This window comes from Canis lupus, chromosome 25, assembly GCF_011100685.1.
Source record: "Canis lupus familiaris isolate Mischka breed German Shepherd chromosome 25, alternate assembly UU_Cfam_GSD_1.0, whole genome shotgun sequence".
Taxonomy (NCBI): domain Eukaryota; kingdom Metazoa; phylum Chordata; class Mammalia; order Carnivora; family Canidae; genus Canis; species Canis lupus.
This window is the reverse complement of record NC_049246.1, coordinates 29,639,511-29,667,208: the sequence shown is the minus strand read 5'-3', so window position 1 is coordinate 29,667,208 and position 27,698 is coordinate 29,639,511. Positions and strand designations below refer to the sequence as shown.

The following is a 27,698-nucleotide window of genomic DNA, read 5'->3' as shown; positions in this document are numbered from 1 at the left end:
GATGTATGGGAGGGCAGTACAGGACTTCTTCTTCATAAGGCCATTAACCCTCAAGAACAGAAGACATAGCTGACTTTCCTCACATAGAGAAACAGGCACAGAGACACAGAGACTTAGACAAAATGAGAAGACAGAGAAATTTATTATCAAAAAAAAAGAAAAGAAAAGGACAAGGCCATGGCCAGAGATCTAAGCAAAGCAGGTATAAGTAACACACTTGATGGAGTACTTAAAGCAATAATCATAAGGATGCTCACAGAACTTGAGAAAAGAGTAGAAGACTTGAATAAGGCACTTAACATAGAAATAAGGAATAACATAGCAGAGATAAAGGGTTCAATAAATGAAATGAGAAACACACTGGATGGAATGAACAGTAGGATGGAATGAACAGTAGGATGGATAAAACAGAGGAGTGGATTACTGACCTACAAAACAAAGTAATGGAAAAGAATCAATCTGAATAAAAAGAGAAAAAAGAATTATGCAAACTGAAATACATTTAGGGAACTCAGTGACCCCATCAATCTTGCATTCATTAAAGGTGTCACAGAAGAGGTAGAGAGAGCAAAGGAGGCAGAGAATTTGTTTAAGGAAATAGAAGCTGAAAATTTACCCAATTTGGGGAGAGAAACCGATATCCATACCCAGGAGTTACAGTGAATGCCCAATACAAGTAACAAAAGCAGAAGCAGATCCATACCAAGACACATTATAATTAAAATGGCAAAAAGTAGTGATTTTAAAAAATACATATCTTAAAAGCAGCAAGATAGTTATATTCAGGAAACACCATAAGGCTATCAGGAGATTTTTCGGCAGAAACCTTATAAGCCGGAAGGGAGTGGCATGATATATTCAAATGAGAAATGGGAAAAGTAGCCAAGAATATCTTACCCAGCGAGGCTATCATTCAGAATAGAAAGGAAGATAGAGTTTCCCAAACAAAAACTAAAGGAGTTCATGACCATTAAAACCAGTCCCATGAGAAATATTAAAGAAGACTCTTGGAGTGGAAAGAAAGACCAAAAGTGATGGTATGAAGGTAGGAAACACAAAACCAGTAAAAATGAATATTATTGGAAAAAATCAGTTAAATAACCCACAAAATAAAAGGGGGTTAAAAAAATGACACCATATACATAAAATGTGGGGAGGAAAGGAGTAAAGAATGAGTTCAAACTTAAACAACCGTCAACTTAACATAGACTGCTATAGGCAGAAGATTTATATATAAACCTAATGGTAACCACAAGTCAAAAACTAATAGATATGCAAAGATTAAAGGGAAAGGAATCCAAATAACTAAAGAAAATTAACAAACCATGAAAGAAAGAACAAGAAGAAAGGATCAGAAAAAAATGTCAGGAACAACCACAAAACAAGGAATAAAATGGCAAATAAGTATCAGTAATGACTTTGAATATATAAATGGATTAAATGCTCCAAAAGATATATGAAGTCAGAAAAATTAAAAAACAAGACTCACCTATATGCTGCTCACAGGAAACTAATTTTAGATCTAATGACATCTGCAGACTGAAAGTGAGAGGTTGGAGAAACATTTATTATGCAAGTGGATGTCAAAAGAAATCCAAGGTATATTGGACAAAATAGACAAAGACTGTAACAAAAGACACAGAAGGACACTATATAATAATAAAAGGGACAATACAAGAAGATAAACAATTGTAAATATTTATGTACCCAATATGGGAGCACCAAAATATATTAAACAGTTAATAACAAACAAAGGACTAATACATAGTAATACTGTAATAGTAGGGAGCTTTAACAGGCCACTTACATTGATGGACAGATCAACCAGCCAGAAACAAGGAAGCACAAACACATTGGACCAGATGGATTTAACAGATATATTCAGAACATTCCATCTTAAAATAGCAGAATACACATTCTTTTCAAGTGTACGTGGAGCATTCTCTAGAAGAGATCATATGCTAGGTCAGAAAATAAGCCTCAACAAATTCAAGAAGATCAAAGTCCTACCATGCATCTTTTTCTGACCACAACACAATGAAACGAGAAGTCAACCACAAGAAAAAAATCTGGAAAGATTACAAATATATAGAGGCTAAATAACATGCTACTAAACAATGAATGGATCAATTGGGAAATAAAAGAACAAAAATTAAAAAGTACATGAACACAAATAAAAATGAAAACACAACAATCCAAACCTTTGGGATGCACCAAAAGTGATTCTAAGGAGAGGAAGTTTATAACAATACAGACCTACTCAGGAAGCAAGAAAAATCTCAAATTTACAAGCTACTCTTACAGCAAAAGGAGCTAGAAAAAGAACAAATGGAACCTAAAAGTAGCAGAAGGAAGGAAATAAAGATTAGAGCAGAAATAAATTATATAAAAACTAAGAAAATAATAGATCAATGAAATCAGGAGCTGGTGCTTTGAAAAAAAAATCGATAAAATTGATAAACCTCTAACCAGACTTTTCAAGAAAAACAGGAGAAAGGACTCAAAATCATAAGTGAGAGAGGAGAAATATCAACACCATAGAAATACAGTAATAAGAGAATATTATGATAAACTATATGCCATCAAATTAGACAGCTTATAAGAAATAAATCCCTAGAAACATATAAACTACCAAAACTGAAACAGGTAGAAATGGAAAATTTGAGGAGACTGATTACCAGCAAAGACATTGAATTAGTAATCAAAAAACTCCCAACAAACAAAAGTCCAGGACCAGTTGACTTCACAGGCAAAATTTACCAAACATTTAAAGAATTAAGAGTTAATACCTATTCCTCCAACTATTCCAAAAAATAGGAAGGAAAACTTCCAGATTCATTTTATGAGGCCAGCATTACCAAAAGCAGATAAAGACACCATTAAAAAGAGTCAGGTCAGTATTCCTGATCAATATAGATGATAAAAATCCTCAACAAAATACTAGCAAACCGAATCCAGTAATACATTTAAAAAAATCATTTCCCACAATTAAGTGAGATTTATTCCTGGGTTGAAATGGTGATTCAGTATTCACAAATCAATCAGTGTGATACATCACATCAGTAAGGGAAAGGAAAAGAACCATATGATTATTTCAGTAGACCCGGAAAAAGCATCTGACAAAGTACAACATCCATTCATGATAAAAACCCTTAACAAAGTAGGTTTAGAGGGAATATACCTCCTGCATAATAAAGGCCATATATGAAAAACCTACAGCTTAACATCATTTTTTAAAAAGATTTTATTTATTTATTGAAAGACACAGAGAGAGGCAGAAACACAGGCAGAGGGAGAAGCAGGCTCCATGCAGGGAACCTGACGTGGGACTCGATCCCCAGTCTCCAGAATCATGCTCTAGGCTGAAGGCAGCGCTAAACTGCTGAGCCACCTGGTCTACCCTAACATCATTGTTAATGGGGGAAAACAGAGCTTTTCCTCTAAGATCGGGAAAAAGATAAGATGTCTGATCTCACCGTTTTTATTCAGCATAGTACAGGAAGGCCTAGCAGCAGTGATCATACAACAAAAAATAAAAATTGTTCAAATCAGTAAGAAAGAAGTAAAACTTTCACTATTTGCAGATGACATGATAACTATATGTAAAAAAACCCAAAAGACTCCACCCAAAACCTGCTAGAACTGATAAATGATTTCAGTAAAATTGTATGATATAAAAATCAGTGTAGAGATATCTGTTGCATTTTTATATACCAATAATGAAGCATCAGAAAGTGCAATTAAGGGGCACTTGGGTGGCTCTCAGTTAAGTGTCTGACTCTTGATTTCAGCTCAGGTCATGATTTCAGGGTCATGAGATTGAGCCCTGCCTGGAGTTCCACACTCAGCATTGAGTCTGCTTGAAATTCTCTTTTTCCCTCTGATCCACCCTTCCCCCATTCACTCTCTCTTTTTCTCTCTAAAATAAATAAAAATCTTAAGAAAATGATATTAAACAATCCCATTTACAATGACACCAAAAAACAATATCCCTAGGAACAAATCTAACCAAAAGGTGAAAGACCTGTACTCTGAAAACTATAAAACACTGATGAAAGAAATTGAAGAGGACACAAAGAAATGTAGAAACATCCCATGCTCATGGATTAAAAGAACAAATATTGTTAAAATCTCTATGCTACCCAAAACAATCTACACATTTAATGCAATCCCTATCAAAATACCACTAGAATAAGCAATCCTAAAATTCATATGGAATCACTAAAAGACTCCAGATAGCCAGAGCAGTCTTGAAAAAGAAAAGCAAAATTGGAGGGATCACCATTCTTGACTTCCAAGTAATATTATAAAGCTGTAGTAATCAAAACAGCATGATACTGACACAAAAATAGACCCATAGATCAGTGGAATAGCATGAAAAGCCCAAACATAAACTTAGAACTGTATGGTCAATTAATGTTTGAAAAAGTAGGAAAGAATATACACTGGGAAAAAGTCTGTTCAACAAATGGTAGTTGGGAAAAACTGGACAGCAACATGGAAAAGAAAGAAACTGGACCGCTTTCCTATGCTATATACAAAAATGAGTTCGAAATGGATTAAAGACTTAGATATGAGACCTGAAACCATAAAAATCACAGAAGAGAACAGAGGCTGTAAATTCTTTGACATTGGCCATAGCAGCTTTTTCCTAGATATGTCTCCTGAGGCAAGGGAAATAAAAGCAAAAATAAACTGTTGTGGCTGCATCAAAATAGAAAGCTTCTGCACATCAGAGGAAACAAGAAAACCAAAAGGCAACCTACTGAACGGGAAAAGATATTTGCAAATGATATTAGTACCCAAAATATATAGAGAACTGATATAACTCAACATCCAAAAAACAAATAATCCAATTTAAAAGTGAGCAGAAGACGTGAAGAGACATTACTCCAAAGAAGACATCCAGATGGCCAAAAGACATGAAAAGATGCTCATCATGATTTGCCATCAGAGAAATGCAAATCAAAACCACAATGAGTTATCTCCTCACATTTGTCAGAATGGCTAAAAGCAACAACAGAAGATACAGCAGGTGTTGACAAGGATGTGGAGAGAAAGGAACGCTCTTGTACTGCTGGTGGGAATGCAAACTGGTGCAGCCACTGTGGAAATAGTATGGATGTTCCTCAAAAATTTTAAAATAGGGCAGCCCCGGTGGCGCAGCAGTTTAGCGCCGCCTGCGGCCCAGGGTGTGATCCTGGAGACCCGGGATTGAGTCCCACGTCGGGCTCCCTGCATGGAGCCTACTTCTCCCTCTGCCTGTGTCTCTGCCTCTCTCTCTCTGTGTGTGTGTGTGTGTGTGTGTGTGTGTGTGTGTGTGTGTTTCTCATGAATAAATAAATAAATAAATCTTTAAAAAAATTTTTTTTAAATAGAACTGCCCTACAAACCATTAATCACACTACTGGTTATTTACCCAAAAGAATACAAAAACACTAATTCAGAGGAGTACGTGCACCCTGTTTTGTTTTGTTTTTTTAGCATTATTTACAATAGCCAAATTATGGAAGCAGCCCATGTCCATTCATCCATGAATGGATGAAGGAGATGTGGCATACACACAAACACACACAACACACACACACACCATGTAATATCATTCAGCCATTAAAAAGAATGAAATCTTGCCATCTGACATGGATGGAGATAGTATCATGCTAAGCAAAATGAGGCAGTTAGAAAAAGACAAATGCCATATGATTTCACTCCTATGTGGTATTTAAGAAAAAATAAATGAGCAAAGGGAAAAAAAAAGAGAAAAATGAAGAAACTGACCTTAAGTATACAGTATTAACTGATGGTTACCAGAGGGGAAGGATTTAGGGGGATGGGCTAAATAGATGATGGGATTAAGGACTGTTGGTCTAAAAACTCATTGCAAAACCCAAGGTCACCTAGATTTTCTATGTTATAGAAGTTTTATAGTTTTTTGACTTTACATTTAGGTCTGTGATCCATTTTGAGTTTGCATTTGACTTTTTGTTTTGCTTAGAACATAGTGATTATTCTTAGTAGTATCAGTATTAAATATAACAACAACTACCATATGTTGTTCACCTGTTACATACTGGCCTGTGTTTCTAATTTAATCCTCAAAACAGTTTTGAGGGGTAAGTAGTATTGTCTACATATTACAAATAAGAAAATACCCATTTAGGGACAGAGAAAAGAGTCAAACCTACATCTCCCAAGTCATGACTGACTTCAAAGTCATTGCATTTTCTACTTTATTGGTGATTTTTAAACTGTATTTTACAAAACTAGAATTCTTTAGAAGTCTTTTGGAGCTACTGTGGGGAATAATAAATAGGGAAGGCATAGAAGCAGGTACGTCTCTATTTCACCCAGGGCTCTAGCTTTTTATCTCTTATAAATTGAAGTTCTAAGTAAAATGTTACTTGAAAGAGAGGTCTACTGCTTAAAACTTTGAAAACTGCTGCACTTTTCTTCCCTGGTCCACCTTACCCTATCTTCTTAGCTCAATTAACTATTTATTTATTTACTTACTTACTTACTTACTTATTTGAAAGAGAGAGAGCACGCGTGCACAAGCAGGGAAAGGAGCAGAGGGAGAGGGACAAGCAGATTCCATGCTAGCACAGAGCCAAATGCGGGACCCAGTCTTACAACTCTGAGATCATCACTTGAGCTGACACAGAGTTGGGCACTTAACCAACTGAGCTCCCCAGATGCCTCATCAATTAACTCTTATTCAGCACAGCTCTTAGCAACTCAGGTAGGCTTCCCTGACTTCCCTGGTCAAGGCTAATTACCTTCTTCAGCATTCCTAGTATTTTCCACATGCTTCTAACCATGTGGTTTTGAAATAGCCTGTTTCTATGTGTCTTGCTCCCCTAGGTAGGTACGATTTCAGGGGACAGAAGCAGTGCATTAATATTTTTGTAGTCTCAAGGCCCATTTGCTCTGTGAGGCTTAGAACCTGGACTATATACTGGGCCCTCAATAAAGACTGTTGAGTTAGACTGACCTTATCAGTGGTATATACAGTTGTGGCTTATTTTAAATGTAAACATTTGTTTGAAAATCTAAATTTTTCAGATTTGCAATTTTTTAAAAATTTTGTACTTTTTCTAGATTACTAATGACTTAAATTTTAATAATTTTTTTAAAGATTTATTTATTTATTTATTTATTTATTTATTTATTTATTTATGATAGACAGAGAGAGAGAGAGAGGGAGGCAGAGACAAAGGAGGAGGGAGAAGCAGGCTCCATGCCGGGAGCCCGACGCGGGACTCGATCCCGGGACTCCAGGATCACTCCCTGGGCCAAAGGCAGGCGCCAAACCGCTGAGCCACCCAGGGATCCCCTTAATAATTTTTATTGTGAAAAACAATCGAACTTAGAGAAAAATTGAAGGTCTAATATAAAGAACATTTTCCCCCTGAACCACTTGAGAGTATGTTGCAAAGTAAGTTGTATTTGAATACTTTAGTGTGCATTTCCTAAAAATAAGGACATTTCTTTATATCACCACAATACAGTGTCAAAATCAGGAATCTGGGATATCTGGGTGGCTCAGTGGTTGAGTGTCTGCCTTGGGTTCAGGGCATGTTCCTGGAGTTCCAGGATGGAGTCCTGCATCAGGGGCTTCCTGAAGGGAGCCTGCTTTTCCCTCTGCCTATGTCTCTGCCTCTGTCTCTCTTTGTCTTTCATGAATAAATAAATAAAATCTTTAAAAAAAAAATCAGGAATTTAACACTGATAAGTACTGTCCTCTAATCCTCAGACCTCATTCAAGTTTCACCCACTGTTTCAATAATCTACAGAATCCAGTTCAGAATCACATGTTGGATTTGGTTGTCATGTGTCTTTAGTCTGGACACTTCTTATGTTTTCTTGACTTCATTACAGTAACACTTTTGAAGGTTTCAGGCAGGTTATTTTATAGCATGTTCCTCAGTTTAGTTTAATCAGATGTTTCCTCATAATTAGATTCATGTTATGCATATTTAGCAGGGACATCACAGAAGCTAATCATGCGTTCTTATTGTATCCTATCAGGTGGTATAGGTATATAGTTTGAATTTGTCCTGTCACTGATAATGTTCTTTTTTTCTCATTGAGGTAAAATTGGTATATAACATTATATTAGTTTCAAGTGTATAAGATAATAATTTGATATTTGTATACACTAAAAGTGATCACAGTAATTTTCATTACCATCCATCACCATACAATTGACCCTCTTCACCAGTTTGGTCCATCCCTTAGTGACCTCCCTCCTTGATAACCCCCAGTCTGTTCTCTGCATATATAGGTTTTGTTCTGTTTTTTACATTCTACATATAAGTGAAGTCATATGGTATTTGTCTTTCTCTGACTTACTTCATCTACCATTTAATACCCTCGGGGTCCATCTGTGTTACCACAAATGGCAAGATTTCATTCTGTTTCATGGCTGAGCTATATTCCAGTGTGTGTGTGTGTGTGTGTGTGTGTGTGTATGTAGCATACTTTCTTTATCCATTCATCCATTGATGGACACAAGTTGTTTCTATGTCTTGGCTATTGTAAACAATGTTGCAGTAAACATAGGGGTGCATATCTTTTCAAAATAGTGATTTAATTTTTTTTAGAATAAATACCAAGAAGTGGAATAACTAGATCATATTGTAGACCTATTTTTAATTCTAACCTTCATACTGATCTCAGTAACTGCACCGGTTTACAGTCCCACCAATAGTGCATGATGGTTCCCTTTTCTCTACATCCTCACCAGCACTTGTTATTTCTTATTTTTTTCATAGTAGCTATTCTAACAAGTAATATTTTATGATTTTAATGTTCATTTCCCTGATAATCAGTGATGTTGGACATCTTTTCATGTGCCTGCTGACCATCTATATGTCTTTAGGAAAATGTTCAAGTCCCCTGCTCATTATTTAATCATATTGGTTTTTGCTATTGAGCTGAGTTTTTAAATATATTTTGGAATTAACTCTTTATTGGATATATGAATTGCAGATATTTTCTCCCACTCAATGGGTTGCCTTTTCCTTTTGTTGATGGTTGCCTTTGCTGTGCAGAAGCTCTTAATTTTGATGTAGTCCCATTTATTTTTGCTTTTGTCACCTTTGTTTTTGGAGTCAGGTCCAAAAGTTCAACACCCAGATGACCAATGAAAGGGAGCTTCTGCTTGTGTTTTTTCTAGAAGTTTTATGGTTTCGGGTCTTACATTCAAATCTTTATTCTATTTTGAGTTAATTTGTGTATTATGTAAGATAATGGTCTGCTTTAGTTCTTTTGTTTGTGGATGTCCAGTTTTCCCAACTCAGTTTATTGAAAAGACTGTCCTTTCCCCATTATATATTCTTAGCTTCTTTGTTGTAAATTAACTGATCATATATGAGGGATTTATTTCTGGGCTTTCTTTTTCTGTTCTGTTCTCTATTTGTCTATTTTTATGCTAATACCATTTTGTGTAGTATAGTTTGAAATCAAGAGACCATGCATGACACCTTTATCCTTGTTCTTCTTTCTGATATTGTTCATTTTGATCAAGGTAGTATCTACCAGGCTTCTCTTATGTAAAGTTAATCTTTTTCACTTTGTAATTAAGTTTATGTGGTGACATACTTTGAGACTCTGTAAGTATTCTGTGCCTTATCAGATTTTCTGTTTGCTCGTTCATTTATTTGTATGAATGGGTTAGTGGTTTCCTATTTGGGGGGTTATAATCTGTTACTATCATTATTTATTTTGATGCTCAAATGATCCCTTATTTGGCCAGTAAGAACCTTTTCAGGCTGGTTTCTATATCTTTCTAAAATGTCCCCATCATTTTTTGAGCAGTTTATAGCTTTCTGTTATAATAAAATGTTCCATGTTCATCTTGTCCTTTATTTGCCCCAGGTCTGAAATAAGCCTGCTTCCTTTCAGTGAAGAAAGATATTTAGAAACCAAGATGAGTGCTAATATGCATTGCTATTAGGGTATTGCTGCTCCCAGATTGTGTCAGTGGGCCAAGCTAAGAACTATATCTGTATATATACAGACATATGTACTTACACATATACATAACACATTTGCACTTATATTTATTTGTATATCAGCGTATTTATTGAAAACTATGAGTTCACAGCACTACCTTCTATTCCATCCAAGTTCTTTTCCTTTCCATATTTATAACTTCCCTCTCTGATAATAAGAAACTTGGCTTGCATTCGCTTTAGTCTATATCCTGATTTGGCTGACTCCCTCCAAATGTAACCATACTTCTGTCTCTGTCATCACCCCCTTTCTGAAACACATACTGTCCTTATCCCAGGAAGGCTGTGACAGACCCCTTTGAGAATAGTTTGCACACACTCTATAAAGTGTAGCTCCTAGTTTAAATACTGTCTGCTATAAATACTGAGATCCAGTATATCCGTGAGGAGATTGAGTTACAAAGGTTAGGTTTAGATATAATTTTATAGACTTTCATAAAGTAATTTTTTCTTGTAGGCTATTTTAGTAAAGTAAATCAAAGAGAGGGAATAGAATCACTATGACTTTGAAAATTAGTAATTCCATATTTTGCACTTAATTTGTAGTAAAATATAATACAAGCTAGTATATAAGGGCATTTGTATATTTTAGAAATTAAAAACATTGAAAAGATGACCCTTATACCCACTACTCAGTTTAAGAAATACAGCCTTACCAGTACTTTGAAGACACTTAAGTGCCAATTCTTTTCTTCCCCCCTTATGTACCATTTCCTGATTGCATTCCTTGCCCTCCTGAGACAAAACCACTCTCCAGAATTGTATATTTGTTATTCCATAATAGCTTTTTTATTAATCTTTCTTTTGTAGATTGCTGTCGTGGCTGTGATGTGCAAACCCCACAGATGCCCACATATCAGTTTTACAGGAAATATATGTGTGTAAGTGTGATGATTTTCATAAGTTGTGTGTGTACTTTAGTTGAATTCGTGAATTGAATTAAGACCCTAGAGTCTTAATCAGTGATGCTGGTAATATTTAAAACTTCGATTCAGTCGACTCATAAGTTAGTTCTTTGAAATAAACAGCCATTTTTTTTTTTAAAGGTGTTTTATTTTTTTTTTTTTTAATTTTTATTTATTTATGATAGTCACAGAGAGAGAGAGAGAGGCAGAGACACAGGCAGAGGGAGAAGCAGGCTCCATGCACCGGGAGCCCGACGTGGGATTCGATCCCGGGTCTCCAGGATCGCGCCCTGAGCCAAAGGCAGGCGCCAAACCGCTGCGCCACCCAGGGATCCCTAAACAGCCATTGATAGGATGTTTCACTGCTTTAAAAATGAAACATAAAGATTTTAATATGTTGCAATAAACAATAAAAAAATACATACGTTATAGAACTCATAAGAGTGACAGTCTATTAACTTGATAAATAAAACATGTAAATATGAGGGGCCTGAATTCTAAATGTCAGAAATTTAAAATGAGTTTGGATTAGAAAAGTATCAGATTAAAAAGTTACCCATATAAATAACATTTAAACTTCTTAAATTTAGATAATTGGAAAAATAGGCAGAATAATATGCATAATTCTAAGTAGGAGGATTAAATGAGAGAAAGATTTTCTTAAGTTTGGTTACCAAGAGAGCATTGTATCATTCCAAGCCTAGGAAAACCTAGGTCCTGTTAATTACTTCTAAAAGCTTAAACCTCTAAAATAACAGTGACTGCAACATTCTGAAAATGACTACAATAATGTTCCTTATATGTTTATTGTGGAAAATATAGATACTACAAAGGTAGACTATTAGGATTTGAAAATGAAGCTTGTTTGCTCTCAGGATTTTATGGAAACTGCAGATACTTGAACTAGAGTATTGAACTAAGTTTTGTATCTGACATCTTCATTCTTTGGTTGTATTGACAGATACTGCCCCGGTGGACCTGATTCAGATTTTGAATATTCAACCCAGTCTTATACTGGATATGAGGTAAAGTAATGTGAGGTTGTTGTGAGGAAGTGTAACATCATTCTTTACCTATAGTGTGCTTGTACAAGTATGAGCACAAGTACAAGTACTGGCTTTGTTAAATTTTTTTTATTTTTTATTTTTTTCTTGATTACAGAAGTTGTTCATTCATCAAATATTTGCTGAGTGTCTACATATATTGCTCTAGTCACTGGAAAAATTCTTATATAAGTACTTGTTATATATTTCAAACTGTTCTAAGTTGCTTTATAACTTTAAACCTTACAGTAGCATCTTGAAGGTAGACACTGTAAGTATCCTGGTTTTGTGAATAAGGAAACAGGCTTAGAAGTCCTAAACATCTGGCCCAGAAACACACTGCTAATAAATGACAGAGCCAGCTTTTGAATTCTTTGTTCCTCACCACCACATTATACTCTCTTCAGCACTGAAAAATGGACAAAGTGCCTGATCATATGGAATTTACATTCCAATAATTGGAGATAGACCATAAAGAAGAAAATATCTGGTGCTAGTAAATGCTAAACAGAGAAGTAAAATTGAGTTATATCTGTAGAAGCTGAATAGATACTTTAGCCATGATGGTTAGGTTAGTCACTTCTGAGGAAGTGATACTTAAACTGAGTCCTGAATGATATGAAGGAGCCATTGCAGGAATATCAGGAGAGAGCATTCCAGCAGAGAGAGTAGTTAGAACAAGGAGCAATGGCAGAAACAACAGTGGAGTGTACCAGGACATAGTGGGTAAGAGGAAGAAAGAGATTGGAGAGACAAATGATATAGGAGTTTGTAAACTGGGCAAAGAGTTTGGATTTTATTATAGGTGTCATGAGAAGCTATTAAGGTTGAAGGCAGGGGAATGATCTGTTCCAAGGTTGGGTTTTAAAAGATCATTTGATGCTGTGTGGGTAATGGATTAGAGAGGGGATGAGGTGCAAGCAGGAGAACAGCAAGCAGGCTTTTGAAGCAGTCAGCCTCCTCCAAAGAGGTCAGCACCTAGCAAACCACTGGATTTTTTCTTCTTATACATGGTATTTCACTTTTTACTTGTTTTCCATAGTTCAGGTTTTTAAAAATACAAAAAGGAATTATTCAGTGAAAAGGCTCCCTCTCACTTCTGTCCCTTAACCATCCCTTTCTGCTCCAGCAGAAAGTGACCCTGTAGATTTCCTAAGTGTTTACACAAAGATAAATATGATTCAAGGAGATGCCCTGCTGTTCAGATACTTAAGACAGTGGGGGTGGAGACTAGCCAGATGCTATTCAGAACATTATTTTGATCCCTAACAAGACTGAAGAAGGAAGGAGCACAAGAGAATTTTATTTTTAATACAGTCCTTTTGAAACTACTTTTTATTTTTTATTCAACGTGGGCCCAGCAGGAGATTTTTCTCTTTTTTTCATAGCCGACCTCCATGAGAGCTATCCGTGCTAGATATGACCCTTATCTACAGACAAGACACCGAATAGAACAGGTAAGTTTTCAAAAAGCATTTTTAAATTAGATTTTTGTACACAGTTGGAAGGTATTATTGTTTGATTTGAGTTGAACCTTAAATAGCTAAAAGAATGTCTTTCCCTCAGTAAGTTTTTAATATCCACCTGAGGGAGGGAGACTGTTTTAATACCCAGCAAAGTAAAAAACACTACTTCCATTAAAGACTGTATTATTTTCTTTAAGGGTTTTATAATCTCTAAATTTCTTTCAACTTGTACAAACTCATTTACCGTATGAAATTTACAGATGTGTATGTGTGGAAGTTCTTAATAGTTGAATGGATTGAAGTTTTGCTTCCATAGGCCACTTAAGTATTATGCCTGATTTCCAGAATGGGAATAGGGAATTGACTGCAAAAGGTAGGAGGAACTCTTGGGAGTCATGAAATTGTTCTACATTATGACTTTGGTGATAGTTATACAACTCCAAACACTTATCCAAACTCATTCAGTTTTATACCTAAAAATTAATTGATTTTATTGTATGTAAATTATACTTCAATATAACTGATTAAAAACAAGTCCTGTGTAAATGGCCTTCCTCTGTTTGGGAAATCTGAACATTAATACAGGTTTTCTTTTTTACATTTCTATTTTGAACTCACCCAGTTTAAAAAAGTGTGAACACTAATTTTAACAGTAACATCTAATAGGGCATCTACAGAATCTCCAATGGAAATTACTATATACCATTAGTAATTAAGTCATTTCTTTGTTTGACTAGTATTAGTGAATACCAGCCAGTTCAGATTTTTCACTTCACTGTCACCCAAACATATGTGCATCAGGCTTGTCAGCTATAGGAGAAGACTCCACCTGGGTGGAACCTACATAGTTTCAAAAGGCATGTTCTAAACTGAACAATGCTTCAGTTTCTTATTTAGCCATGGTATTTAATTCATTTAAAATGTTTCAGTAGAGTATGAAATTTTTATGTTTACTAAAAAAGGAATGGGTTTTAAAAGATTTAGAAACTACCATAAAGCAGTGATTCTTTTCTTAACTATAAATACACTAGAACCACCTGAGTATCTTTTCCAAAACATATGCCAGCATTTCACCTTTGGAGCTCTGATCAAGTGTGGTTTAGGGTCCTGCAAGATATTTTGAAAAAAGTACCAGGATAATTTTATCCCTTGTAAACTGTTACAGATACAGAGCTTTCTTTTAGTGTGTATGTGTGTGTGTGTGTGTGTGTGTATGTGTGTGTATGCCTATGTGTGTGTACACAGCTTACTTATGTACTTAAATATGTTTGTATGTATGTATATGTATATATGAATATGATTTATGTACATAAAGAAAAACATATGTATAAATTGTTACTTGCCATTTTCAGAAACATTAAAAGGTTCCTTTTTGTCCCTAGTAAGTGTAGACGTCCTTTACATAGTGCATTAATTTGAGTTCATATTGTGGTAGTCTACTTGACCTAGTTTTTCTCAACTCTGAGTTATAGCAAGAAATTTTTTTAGATTGAAGTGTAGTTGGCACACCATGTTACATTAGTTTCAGGTGTCTACCATAGTGCGTTAACATGTCTATTTGTTATGCTGTGCTCACCACAAGTGTAGCTACCATTGATCACCATACAACGCTGTTAAAATATCATTGACTATATTTTCTATGCTGCTTTATTCCTGTGACTTACTCATTCCATAACTGGAAGCCCACATCTCCTACTGCCCTTTACCTATTTTGTCCATCTCCTCACACACTTCCCTCTGCATTTATGAATCTTTCTGCTTTTTGTTTGTTTTTGTTTTTTAGATTCCACATATAAATGAAATCATATGGTATTTTTTTTTCCTGTCTGACTTATTTCACTTAATACCCTCTGGTTCCCTCCACGTTGTTGTAAATGGCAAGATCCCATCCTTTTTTATGGCTGTGTTATATTCCTGTGTGTGTGTATCTATCTCATCTTTATCCATTTGTCTATCAGTGTCCACTGATAGACTGTTGTTTTCATATCTTGGCTACTATAAATAATGCAATAAACATAGTAGTGCATATATTTTTTCGAACTAGTGTTTTTATTTTCTTTGGGTAGATACTCAGTAGTGGAATTACTAGACCATATTGAATTTCTATTTTTAATTTTTTTGAGGAACCTAAGAAATTTAAATACCTGTTTTTAAAATTTAGAATCTTGGCTTATTATGTACCATTCTCTCCCCTAGTAGAAAGATATACTATTTCATATTTTATCAGTCAGATTTTTATTTTCCTTTTTTTCCCCCCAGAAAGCAGTGCCACCTCTGCTCAAAATCTTCACAATTGATTTGAAACTTATGGTTTTGATTTAAAGCTGCTGTCTTAATTTTTCTTTCTAATGTAGTGTTCTTTTTCTTCCATTGGCATCAAGTCCTGATTATGTTGCATGTAGTCATCTTTTTTGTTTCCAAGGCTTACTGCAAGGTCTGACATAAAAATATGTGATCAATAAATATAAGTATTATGTTGCATATTGTTTTATATTATTATATTTGCCCTTCCTACTTTCTGGTTTATATTCCATGTGTTTTTAAATATTCACATAGATATCAATGTCAGGCTTCTTGCTTACTCTTTTTAATTCTCCCTTTCCCTCCATGAGTTATAATTTTTTTTCTTTCAGACTCTGAAGTCTGTTTTTTTAATCCACAGAATTTGCTAAATATGTTTAATTGCTTTTTCATTTTTAAACTATACTGATGAAAATACTACAAAATAATATTAGAAATTTGCCATGCCTTCTTAAGGTAGTTGACTATATCTGTTTAATGCTGATGAATTTATATTTATTTCAGTTAAAACAACTTGGTCACAGTGTGGATAAAGTGGAGTTTATTGTGATGGGTGGAACATTTATGGCTCTTCCAGAAGAATACAGAGATTATTTTATTCGAAATTTACATGATGCCTTATCAGGACATACCTCCAACAATATTTACGAGGCAGTCAAGTAAGAAATCCTTATGTTACCATATTCTCCACGTGATTGTCAGTTTATCCTCTTAGCCACAGCCTGTGAAATTTCCTTCTGCTCTACATCTATATTCCTAGTTCCTTGGTGGTGGTGGGGAGTTTTGTTATTATTTGCGTAATTTTGATGGGTTATAATTAAATACTTTTTTGTACTTTTGTTGGGATATAATTGACATATAGCATTGTAAAAGCTTATGGTGTACATAGCATAAGGACTTACATATATCGTGAAAGGATCACCAAGTCAGCTTAGTTAGCATCCATTACCTTATACATTCCTAGTTTTCAAAGTTATGCCTATTTTGTGGGAAAAGATTATTTTCATTGAAAAAAAAATTATTGTTTTTAAAAAGGTGAGCATGATTTGTTGACATTAGTGTTCTCTGAGAAAGAGTGATTCATAAAATCACTGAAGTTTTTTTCAACCTTAGGCTGGTCTAAACCACAGGAGTAGTTTTGATTTGACTAGTTGAGTTTTCAGCCTATTCAAAAAGAGTACCAGGGGTACACTTTATGTAAAACATCTAGCTGCCATAAAATCAACAAAACAAGTGATTTTTATTTATAACAATAATAACTACTAAATTTCTGTTTATTGATGAGATCACTTATTGTAGTTGATAAAACAAAAAGAGTTATGCATTCTTTTGATATCTCATATCTCAGTTTTTGGCAAGAATACTGACGTTCCATATATAGTTCAGTTATTTAAAAAGTATTAAAGTAGTTTTTATTTTCAGAAGTTTCAGGAAAACCTAATTACCATATACTATTCCCTCTTATTTACTGAATGTTTATGGAGGGTCCAGTATATGCTGTGCATTGCCTTAAGCACTGGAAATAAGACAGATGTTTTTCTTGCCCTGTGGTGCTTGATTTCTACTAGTTCAACAAGTAAACAGGAATGCTGTGGTAGAAATTGACTGCTGTGGTAAAGAGTAAGATTATTCTCTAAACGAAGTGGTAATATTTAAGCTGAGACCTGAAGTATACGGAGGAATCAGGCCAAGAGCAGAAAGAAATAAGACAAAGGCACTGTAATGGGGAAGATCTTGGAGTCTTCTAGAAACAGAGAGACCAGTATGACTAGATTCCAGTGAACAAAGGAGAGAATGTCATAACGTGAGCTTAAAGAGTTAAGTGTAGGCCAGAGAATATAATGCTTTGAGGATCCAAAATTTTATTTGAAATGCAGTAGGAAGTAGATGGTTTTAAGCAGGAGAGTGACACATTCATGTCGATAAGAAGGTCATTCTGTCTATTGTCTGGCTAATGGATTAGAGAATTACAAGAGTAAAAGTGAGAAGCCAGATAGAAAACTATTATATCCATTATAGCTCAGTTGAGGGTGGTGGCAGTAATGATGGAGAAGAGAGAATGGATTAGAGCTCTGTTTTATTGTTGCAAATGACAGGACTTTGGGTTGGGAGTGAGAAAGAGGAAGGAATCAAGAATGATACCCAGTTTTTGGTTATAGGAAGTGAATAATGGGTAGTGCCATATGCTGAGATGGATAAAACAGGGGAAGACCAGGTTTTGGGGAGAAAATCAAGAGTTTTACCTTGGATATGTTAATTTTGAAATGTCTGTTACATTCAAGTGGAGATTCAGGTAGGCTATACAAGAGACATCTGAGCTAGCAATGCAAAATTGGAAGTTATCAGCATATAGATGACATTAATAGCCATGCAGATGAATAAGATCACCTAATATGGGAGAGTTACCAGTCTCCAAGGTAGACAATGTGAAAAAGCAGTTTTTAGAGCATTTGCTACAGTGTGGATCCCACCATTTTTATGTACATGCATATAAATGTAAATGCATGGAAATGGAAATGCTAGAAATGCGTGCAAAGCTTAGACAATGTAAATGCATGGAAGAGGTAATAGAGTGATGATTATTGTGGGCAGTAGTTAGAGCTGAAGAAGAAGGGATATGGAAGATGGGGGTAAAGAAGGACATTTATGTTTATTCTGTACACCATGTTCTGGGCATTGTGATACATATTTATTCATTTACTTAAAATCACAGTAAAGCTTTGAGTTAAGTGTTTAAGTTATCTCTGTTTTACAGGTGAGGAAACTAAGGCACAGAGATTTTTTTTTTTTTTTTTAAAGATTTTATTTATTTATTCATGATAGTCACAGAGAGAGAGAGAGGCAGAGACACAGGCAGAGGGAGAAGCAGGCTCCATGCACCGGGAGCCCGACGTGGGATTCGATCCTGGGTCTCCAGGATCGTGCCCTGGGCCAAAGGCAGGCGCCAAACCGCTGCGCCACCCAGGGATCCCCTAAGGCACAGAGATTAAACAACTTACCAAAGTTATACAGGTAGCTGGTGGCGGAGTGGGGCTATGAAACCAGGCCACTTTGCTTTCGGAGTCTGAACTTTGCTATAATGCAAGAAACTGTGCTAGGTGTAAAAATGTATGAGAGTGTGTCTCTATGTGTATATAAGCACACATGTTTGTACATCATCAGAGCTTCAAAACAGTGGAAGAAATATCTCTCTGGAGTTTTTTTTTTGTTTGTTTTGTTTTTTTAAATACTCCTCTTCTGCCTTTCGGCTTTTTTCTGGCTTTTATATCAGGGAGAGAGGGTCACATAGCTGGTTACAAAGTTGTCCAAATAGTGCCTCTCAGAAAATTTTTTGTAGGGTCATAAGTGGAACCAAAGTTTGAATGAACCTAAAGGTGGTTTTCATTGGCTTGAAAATAAAATGATTCTTGGCACATAGTAGCCATAAGTAAATATGTGAATGAATTTTGAATGAATGATCAGTCTGTAGGTCAAATACTGACAGCTAATTAGGTAGGGCAACCTCTTAGAATGCGGACATCTTTTGTGTCCTTCCTACTTTCCCTATCCCCTTAGCAATCAAAGATATCTTGAGGGGTATGTAGAAAGAGTGCAGCAGCTGAGTGAGTGTGTGAGGAACCTACTTTGTTTGACTGCCTCTACAGAATGTGATGGTTTAATTCTATGTCCATGAATCTAAACTTTTAACAACAGCTGGCTGCTGTGATCTCTTCCTTCTACAAGATGAGATGATGACCACATTTTTACTGCTTATTCAAAACCTTGATCATTCATGAATATAAGTCATTCTTAGTGAAACACTGAAGTCTTTGGAACTTTAGAGGAATAGTGATGTAATCCAACCCATTCTTCTTGATAATACTGAAAATCAGATGATAGTTTAGAATAAAATGTAATTTTAGGGGAAACAACATTAATTAGTTCAAAGCTCCATGACATTGAAATGGCAGCTGCATTTCAGAGTTACTGACTAAAATTTATTTAACTCTGAGAATTCTCTAACAGGATAGTCTATCAAGACCTTTGACTTTTTCTACCCACACTCAAATACTCTCTTCTCAGTGCAGCTCTTCTCGTGTTGAAGACCTTATTTACTACGTGGAATTGAGTATACTGTCTTGGCTTGCCCTGCCCTCCCAGCCTGCATAAAAGATTGCCACAAAGCTTTTCACAGTCTACACTTTGGGTATCCCAGGTCATATGAGCTAGGTTAACTGAAGATCTGCATAATGAATTTTTAGGATACAGCTAGTTTGACATTTTTATCAATTGAAACTTTAAAATTTTTGCTGTATTCCTGGTGTGAAGTTTTAGCTTTATTTTTGCAGAAATGTTCTAGTGCCTTTTGTAAGTTCTCCATTGTTAGGGTAAAAATAGAGTTTATATTATAACTGCTCAGCTTCAGATCATGATGTATTTGTAGAAAAAGCCTGTTGGAGAAGAAAGCCTCTTTCTGTAATGGACTAGGCAAAGCCAGCATTGTTTTGTTTCTGTTCTTGAATTTACCTCAAGAGGGCAACAAACACTTTACTTTCAGATGAAAATTCATATATGATTTGAGTCTTCATTGCAACAAATCTCATGAATGGCTCTTGGGAAGTAATAAAAGTACAATCTGGGAGCCATAAAACCATCCATAAATGTTACACTGAATCATGCCAACCCACACTTGACATGTTTTGTTCTTTCTCCTGGTCTCTATACTTTTATGAGATAATCTGGAAAAAGTTGATTTTTGGCACCTTGTTTGCTTTGTTGAGGTAAATTTTTGCTATCAACTCCCTACAATAAAGATGGTAGTTTTTAGAGAAATGTTATATAGTTTAAAGAAATAGCTGTCTGCTTTGTACTACAGAACTAGAGACATAGAAAACCATTTTCAAATGATAGCATTTTCTGATTTAATAAAGAACAGCTCACAAATACTGGTTTGAACATAATGTGTTTTCTTCAAAATTTTTAGATGAGCTATTTACCTCTCCATTCTCTATGTTATCTTGTACCAAGAGTATTTGTGAAGACTGGCTGGATTACCCAGAATGGCTGACCTTTCTCAGATGTAAAGTAACGAACTTCATGTTTGTTTTAGTACCAGTTGATATTGGTTGGTTGTTATTGCTGAGTACACATATGCAATACTGATTTACACTAGCATAGCAGAGGTTTTTGTTTAAAAGATTTATTTTATTTATTTTTAAAAATTCATTTGTTACAGAGAGACAGAGATAGCACATGCATGCACACATACACTAGAGCGAGAGGGAGAGAGAGAGAGCAAGCATGAGCAGGGAGAGAGAGAAGCAGACTCCCTGCTGAGCAGGGAGGCTGATCTGAGGCTCTAACTATGTAAGGCTTAATCCCAGTACCCCAGGATCATAACCTGAGCCAAAGGCAGTGCTTAACCAACTGAGCCACCCAGACTGCCCTAAAAGATTAATTTTTAAATTAGGTTAAAAATTACATAAAGACAGATAAGTCTATGATGTTTAAAGTTAGAAATCTTCATTCAAATTGCAGTTAGCTCCTGTTACTCTCCTTTGTTATCTGGTGTCTAACCTGATCACAGTTTAGGCTGTATTTAAACCTGATTAAAGGTTTGCTTTTTACAAAAGATTAAAAGTTAAGGTAAAGTAAAACCGTAAAAGTGAACCTGGTTATTATTTATAGCAAGTTAGTAGCAAAAGTATGTTATATCCTTGCAAATAGAAGAATTAGAAAGCTGAATGAAAGAGTTCAAGGATAAAGCAGGTATAGTTCCTGTGAAGGCAAATTAAATCAAGCAAAGTGATAATCACTCATTTCTATCAGCTAGACCAAGACTTCAGTTTTCTCGAGAGAGCGACAATTACTGATAACTGTTGTCCTCTAAAAATCATAGCTCTGGAGATGAAAAGGAGCAGCAGTGGGATCTGAGTCACCCATTCACTGGAATGCAAATATTGCCAAATAACTCAGAGTAACCTTTTAAAATAGTTTTATTCCTTTTTAATCAGTCCTGCCCAGAAGCAGTTTTACATTCCATCTTTAATGCTTCTTGGCTGTTTTCAGAAGATGCAATTTGAAAGGGTAGTTACCCATCAAGAAGTGGGTGAGTCATACCTTCTCTCAGTGGAATTCTTAATTCATTTCCGTTCCTTCCTCTTTTTTGCCCCTCATCAATGACTTTAAGTCCTCCAGCTGTGTCCTTATGTGTCTTGGAAAAAGCTAGAGTCCTAGATAATGCTGTATACCAGGCCTAAGGGACAGTTTCAGAGGCTTGCAGAAGTTAGGGAGAAAGCAAAAGCAGCCTCAGAAGGCTTGAAAGTGACTGTGTTCTTCTTGCTGCCCTATGCCTTATTTCTGGCATGCTTCAGACTTCTTGAATTTCTGGGCTTTGGCTCTAATACACTCCCCACTCATCACTCTATATATTGACCTTTTTACTTCCTCCCTTAGTCAACCAGATTTTCATTGATGGTGATCAGGATCCTTAACATTGGCAGTTCTAACCTAAAATGTAATCTATTATCTTAGCTATATTTTTCTTCCCATATTTTATTTGAAAAAAAAAAAGAATTTTTCAATGAGCACTACATACTTGTCACCTGAGTTCTACAGTACATGCTTTGTCACCTACTTATCCAATTATCCGTTTCTTTAACCATCCATGGATCCCTTCTCTTTTTTATGCAGTTCAAAGTATGTTGCAGACTTCAGTACACTTTCTAAATATATCATCATGTACATCATTAACTAGTCCACTGTGTTGTTTTCTTTTGACGTAGGTTTATATACAATGAAGTGCAAAGGTCTTAAGTGTACCATTTCATGAGTTCTAAGAAGTACATATACCTGTGCATATACCCATTAAGATATAGAACGTAACCATCATCCCAGAAAGTTTCCTTGTGCACCTTCCCAGTAAATTCTCACCTGTCCCTCCTAAAAGCAGAGTAACCTTTTACTTTCGCTTTATAATAATAATAACCATTATTCCCCTTTCCCTTTTTTTTTCCCCTTTCCATATAACCATATAGTATATACTCTTTTGTGTAAGACTTCTTTCACTGAGCATAGTATTTTGAGATTCATTAATGTGATTGGGTATTTCAGTGATTGTGCTGAGTAGTATTCCATTGTATGCATTGACCACAGTTTATCTGTTCAATTGATAGACACTTGAACTGTTTCCCATTTTTTGTTATTATGATAAAACTTTAGTGAACATCCTTGTACAAGTCTTACTATAAATATAGTATTTATTTCTGTTGGGTAATAGTTAGAAGTAGAATTGCTACATCATATGTTTAATTTTATAAGAAACTGCCAGACGTTTTTCCAATGTAGTTGTACTGTTTGTACTCCCACCAGTGATGTATGAGCATTTGGTTGTTCAACATACTCACCAACATATGGTGTTGTCAGTCTTTTTAATTTTAGCCATTCTAGTAGGTGTGTAATGGTATCTCATTGTGGCTTTAATTTGCATTTTCCTGATGACTAATGAGGATGAATACTTTATTATGTGCTTATGCTTTCTCTATATGTTTCCTTTGTGAAGTGTCAAAATCTTGTGCCCATTTTTTATTGGGCTGTTATAAATCCTGGATACTAGTCCCTTGTTAGCTTTTACTTTACAGATATGAAAACCCAGTCTGGCTTGAGCATTCATTATATTAAGAATAACTTTAAGCAGTTTTTATTTTGATGAAGTCTAATTTAGCATTTTATTTCTTTAATAGTTATTACTTTTTGTATTGTCTCTATTAACTCTGTGTGTACTCCCAAGACAAGAAGATACTCTCCTATGTTTTCTTCTAATTCTAGTTTTAGCTTTTTATATTTATCTTGCCTTATGATCCATCCTTTTTTTTTTAAGATTTTATGTATTTATTCATGAGAGACACACAGAGAGAGGCAGAGACATACATAGAGGAAGAAGCAGGCTCCCTATAGGGAGCCTGCTGCGGAACTCGATCCCAGGACCCTGGGATCGTGCTCTGAGCCTAAGGCAGACATTCAACCACTGAGCCACCCAGGTGCTCCAGGCTTATATCCATCTTGAATTAAGTTTTATATGTAGTGTGAGATAGGAGTTGAGGTTTCTTTTTTTCCGTGTAGGTAGACATCTAATTGTTTCAACAGTACTTGTTTAAAAACTTTCCTTTCCCATTTAGATTATATTGGAAGCTTTGTCAAAAATTGATTGACTATACATGTGGAACTGGGCTTTCTTCTGTTCCATTAATCTATTTTTCAATTCCTTTTTTTTTTTTTTTAAGATTTTATTTATTCATGAAAGACAGAGAGAGAGGCAGAGACATAGACAGAGGGAGAATCGTGCTTCCTGGTATGGGACTTGATCCTAGGACCCTGGGATCACGACGTGAGCTGAAGGTGGACATTCAACCACTGAGCCACCCAGGCATCCCGATCTATTTTTCAATTCTTATGCCAGTAACATACTCTCTTGATTATTGTAGCTTTATAGTATATCTTGAAGTCAAGTAGTGTGAGTCATCTTTGTCATTGTTTTTCAAGATTGTCTTGGATATTCTAGTACCTTTTCATTTCTATGTTAATATTTAGAATCAGCCTGTCAATTTCTATTAAAAAGTGTGATAGGATTTAAAAAAAAGTGTGATAGGATTGTGTTAAAACTATAGAACAATTTGGAGAAAATTGACAATAATATTGAGTCTTCTGATCTATGATTATAGTCTGTCTCTTCATTTACTTAGGTCTTCTTTAGTTTCTTTTAGAAATCTCCATTGTAGAGATCTTGTTAGCCTTTTTAAATTTATTCCAAAATATTTTTTGTGTTTGTAGATGCTACAGAAATTGAACTTCTTCAAAATTTCATTTTCACATTATTTACAGATAGTGTTTAGATATACAATTGATTTTTGTATATTAACCTTGTATCATATTACTTTACTAAATACACTACTAGTTCTAAAAGTCATTTTTGTAAGTCTGCTAGAATTTTCTTCATAATCATTTAATTTGCAAATATAGTGAGCTTTAATTTTTCTTTTTGGATTTGCATACTTTTCTTTTTCTTGCCTTATTGTCATGGCTAGGACATTAGTACAGTGGTAAATAGAAGTGGTGAGAGTGAGCTTATTTATCTTACTCCCAGTAACACAAGGGAGACATTCAGTATTTCAGTATTAACTGCAATATTACCTGAGGGGTTTTTTATAGATACCTCTATTAGGTTGAAGAAATTTGCTAAGAGATTTTATCATTAATTTGTTTGTTAATGATTTCTCTATATTCTGATGACCATATAATTTTCCTTCTTTAGTTTTATCAGGTAGATTATTTTGATTTTTTTTTTTAATATTTAACTTTGCATTCCTAGTATAAACTCCATTTGGTCATAATGTGTTTTCTTCTGATATATCATTTTTCTAATACTTTGGAAAGTATTTTGTGTATATGTTCATGGGAGATGGTGGTCTGGAATTTCCCTTTTTATAATTTCTTTGTTAGGTTTTGGTATTAGTGTTCTTATGCCAGTCCCATAAAACAAGTTAGAAAGTGTTCCCTCTTCTATTTTCTGAAAGTTCATATAAAATGAATGTTTTTTCTTCCATAAGTGTTTGCTAGAACTCACAGTAATATTATCCAAGGCTGGAGTTTTCTTTATGGAAGGGTTTTAGATGATTAATTCATTTTCTTTACTAGATAAAGGGATACTCAGATTTTGTTTCATCTATTCATTTTGCCAAGTTTATTTTTCAAGGAATTTATCTACTTCAAGTTGTCAAGCTTTTTGGTATTAAGTTGTTTATAATATTCCCTTATTATGCTTTTAATGTCTGTAGGATCTTAGTGATCATCCCTCTTTCAATCCTGATACTGATAATCTGTGTTCTCTCTTTTTCTTGATTAGTCTAGTAAGGAGTTTATCAACTGTGTTGTTCTTTTCAAAGAATTGACTTATGACTTTATGTCCTCTACTTCATTGATTTCTGCTTTTCTATTTTGTTGTTGTTGTTTACTTTATGGTTCTTTCTTTGGGTTTACTTTATGGCCCTTTTTCTTTGACTTTGTAAGGTATAGAGGCTTGGCCATCAATATAGACCTTCATTCTTTTCTGACATATTTAAACCTTTAAGTTTTCCTGTAAGCACTGCTTTGGCAGAATCCCACAAACTTTGATATGTTGTATTTTAAGTATTATTCCATTTAAAATATTTTTTAAATCCTTTATATTTTGACCCATGGATTATATAGAAATGGGTTAATTTCCAAGTTTCTAAAAACATGGAGTTCTCTTGATACTTCATTGTTGTCAGTTTCTAATTTAATACCATTTTGGTCACAGAGAGCCTATTCTGTATAATTTCAGTTTCTTGGTTTTTTTTTTTTTTTTGTGGGTTTGGGTTTTCTTTTTTTTTAAGATTTTTATTTATGTATTTGAGAGAGTGCAACCACATGCGCGAGAGGGGAGGAAGGGTAGAGGGAGAAGAGAGAAAGTATCCAAGGAGCCTGATACTATGCTCAGTCTCACATCCCTGAGATAGTGACCTGAGCCAAAATCAAGAGTCAGGCACTTAACTAACAGCCACCCAGGATTCCAGGTTTTTAACATTTCTTTTTAATTGAGATTTATTTTGTGACCACAGTTTACATGGTCTCTCTTGGTGAAAGAAAGAATGCGTATTCTACAGTTGTTAGATGTAGTATTCTATAAATATTAGTTAAATTGAGGTGATCAGTATTGGGGGTTTTTTTCTGTTATTTCTCCCTTCGGTTGTATTAATTTTTCATTTATTTTGAGAATCTGTTATTAGGTTCATATATACATTTATGATTTCTGGGTTTTCCTGATGTATGAGCTTTTTATCATTATGAAATATGGTTTATCCCTGGTCTTGAAGTCTCTTCTAATTGATGTAAATTTATTACAGTCTTCATGTGCTTACTGTTTGCCCTATGTATTAGTTTGTCCATCCATTTGCTTTCCACACATATTGCCTCTATATTGAGAGTGGATTTCTTGTAGCCAGCAGTCTATAATAGTGGAGTCTTGAGTTTTTATTCATTTTGGTGTTGTCTGACTTTCAGTTGGAGGGTTTAGTCAGTTATCATTTAATGTAATCATTGATACAATTATATTTGCATCTACCAGTTTAATCATCCCTTCAGTTTGGTTTTCAGTAGCCAAAAATAATAGTTTTTGTGAATAATGTTATTGTCTAATTCTGTATAATGCATTTTTTTCTATTTCCTTTAGTAGGGAATGTCTTTTTAAAAGAGATCCCTTATATCTAGCATAATGCCTTAAGGATAAGAGAATACTAAGTAAATGTTTTTATTTTATTTTATTTTATTTTATTTATTTATTTATTTATTTATTTATTTATTTATTTATTTATTTATTTATAGTAAATGTTTTTAAATGAACCAGTGGAAAGAACTGTGCATGAAGAATCAGGAGAGTTAGGTTCCACGTTTATGTCTGTGATTATCTTACATTATTACCTGGTTTAAGTCACTTATGTCTTCTGTGCTTTAGTGTCCTCATTTATAAAAACGAGGAGATGGGACCAGATTATCTCTAAAATTACTTCTTTCTCTAACATTCTATAGTTTGACGATTTCTATTGGAATAAGAATGTTTATCTAGAAGATGTATTTGCAAGTTATTTTTCATCTACCAGTCACTTTCTGACAATGACAACTTTTCTATAATGCATTTATGTATATAATCCCTTAAATTTGAATGTGAATATAATGTTAAAATAATGTGTAATAATTGTGATTTTTTTTTCCTTTTCAATTAATGCATTGCTGTTGGTTCTTTAGCTGTCTGATAGCATTCTTGTCAGTTGTTTAAAGAATCAAAACCCAAAATGTAATGGGTAGTATTTCCTATATATATCTTACACCTTGTCAACTAGCATGATAGGGAGCAAGGGTCCCTGATTAGTCTCTAAACCAAAAAGTCACAAGGTTAGTTTTTCATAGGTTGTA

At 34.7% G+C, this 27,698-nt stretch overlaps 1 protein-coding gene across 2 annotated transcripts in view; it reads left to right on the top strand.

Moving 5' to 3' along the window:
* The window catches only part of ELP3 (elongator acetyltransferase complex subunit 3), a 91,967-nt gene that overhangs the window by 9,452 nt on the left and 54,817 nt on the right, over positions 1 to 27,698 (top strand). For both annotated transcript variants that reach the window (XM_038573732.1, XM_038573731.1), the window contains exons 4-7: positions 10,827 to 10,897; positions 11,883 to 11,946; positions 13,353 to 13,421; positions 16,236 to 16,390. In XM_038573732.1, coding sequence (XP_038429660.1) covers positions 10,827 to 10,897; positions 11,883 to 11,946; positions 13,353 to 13,421; positions 16,236 to 16,390 — 359 coding nt within the window. The remainder of the gene's footprint in view (positions 1 to 10,826; positions 10,898 to 11,882; positions 11,947 to 13,352; positions 13,422 to 16,235; positions 16,391 to 27,698) is intronic.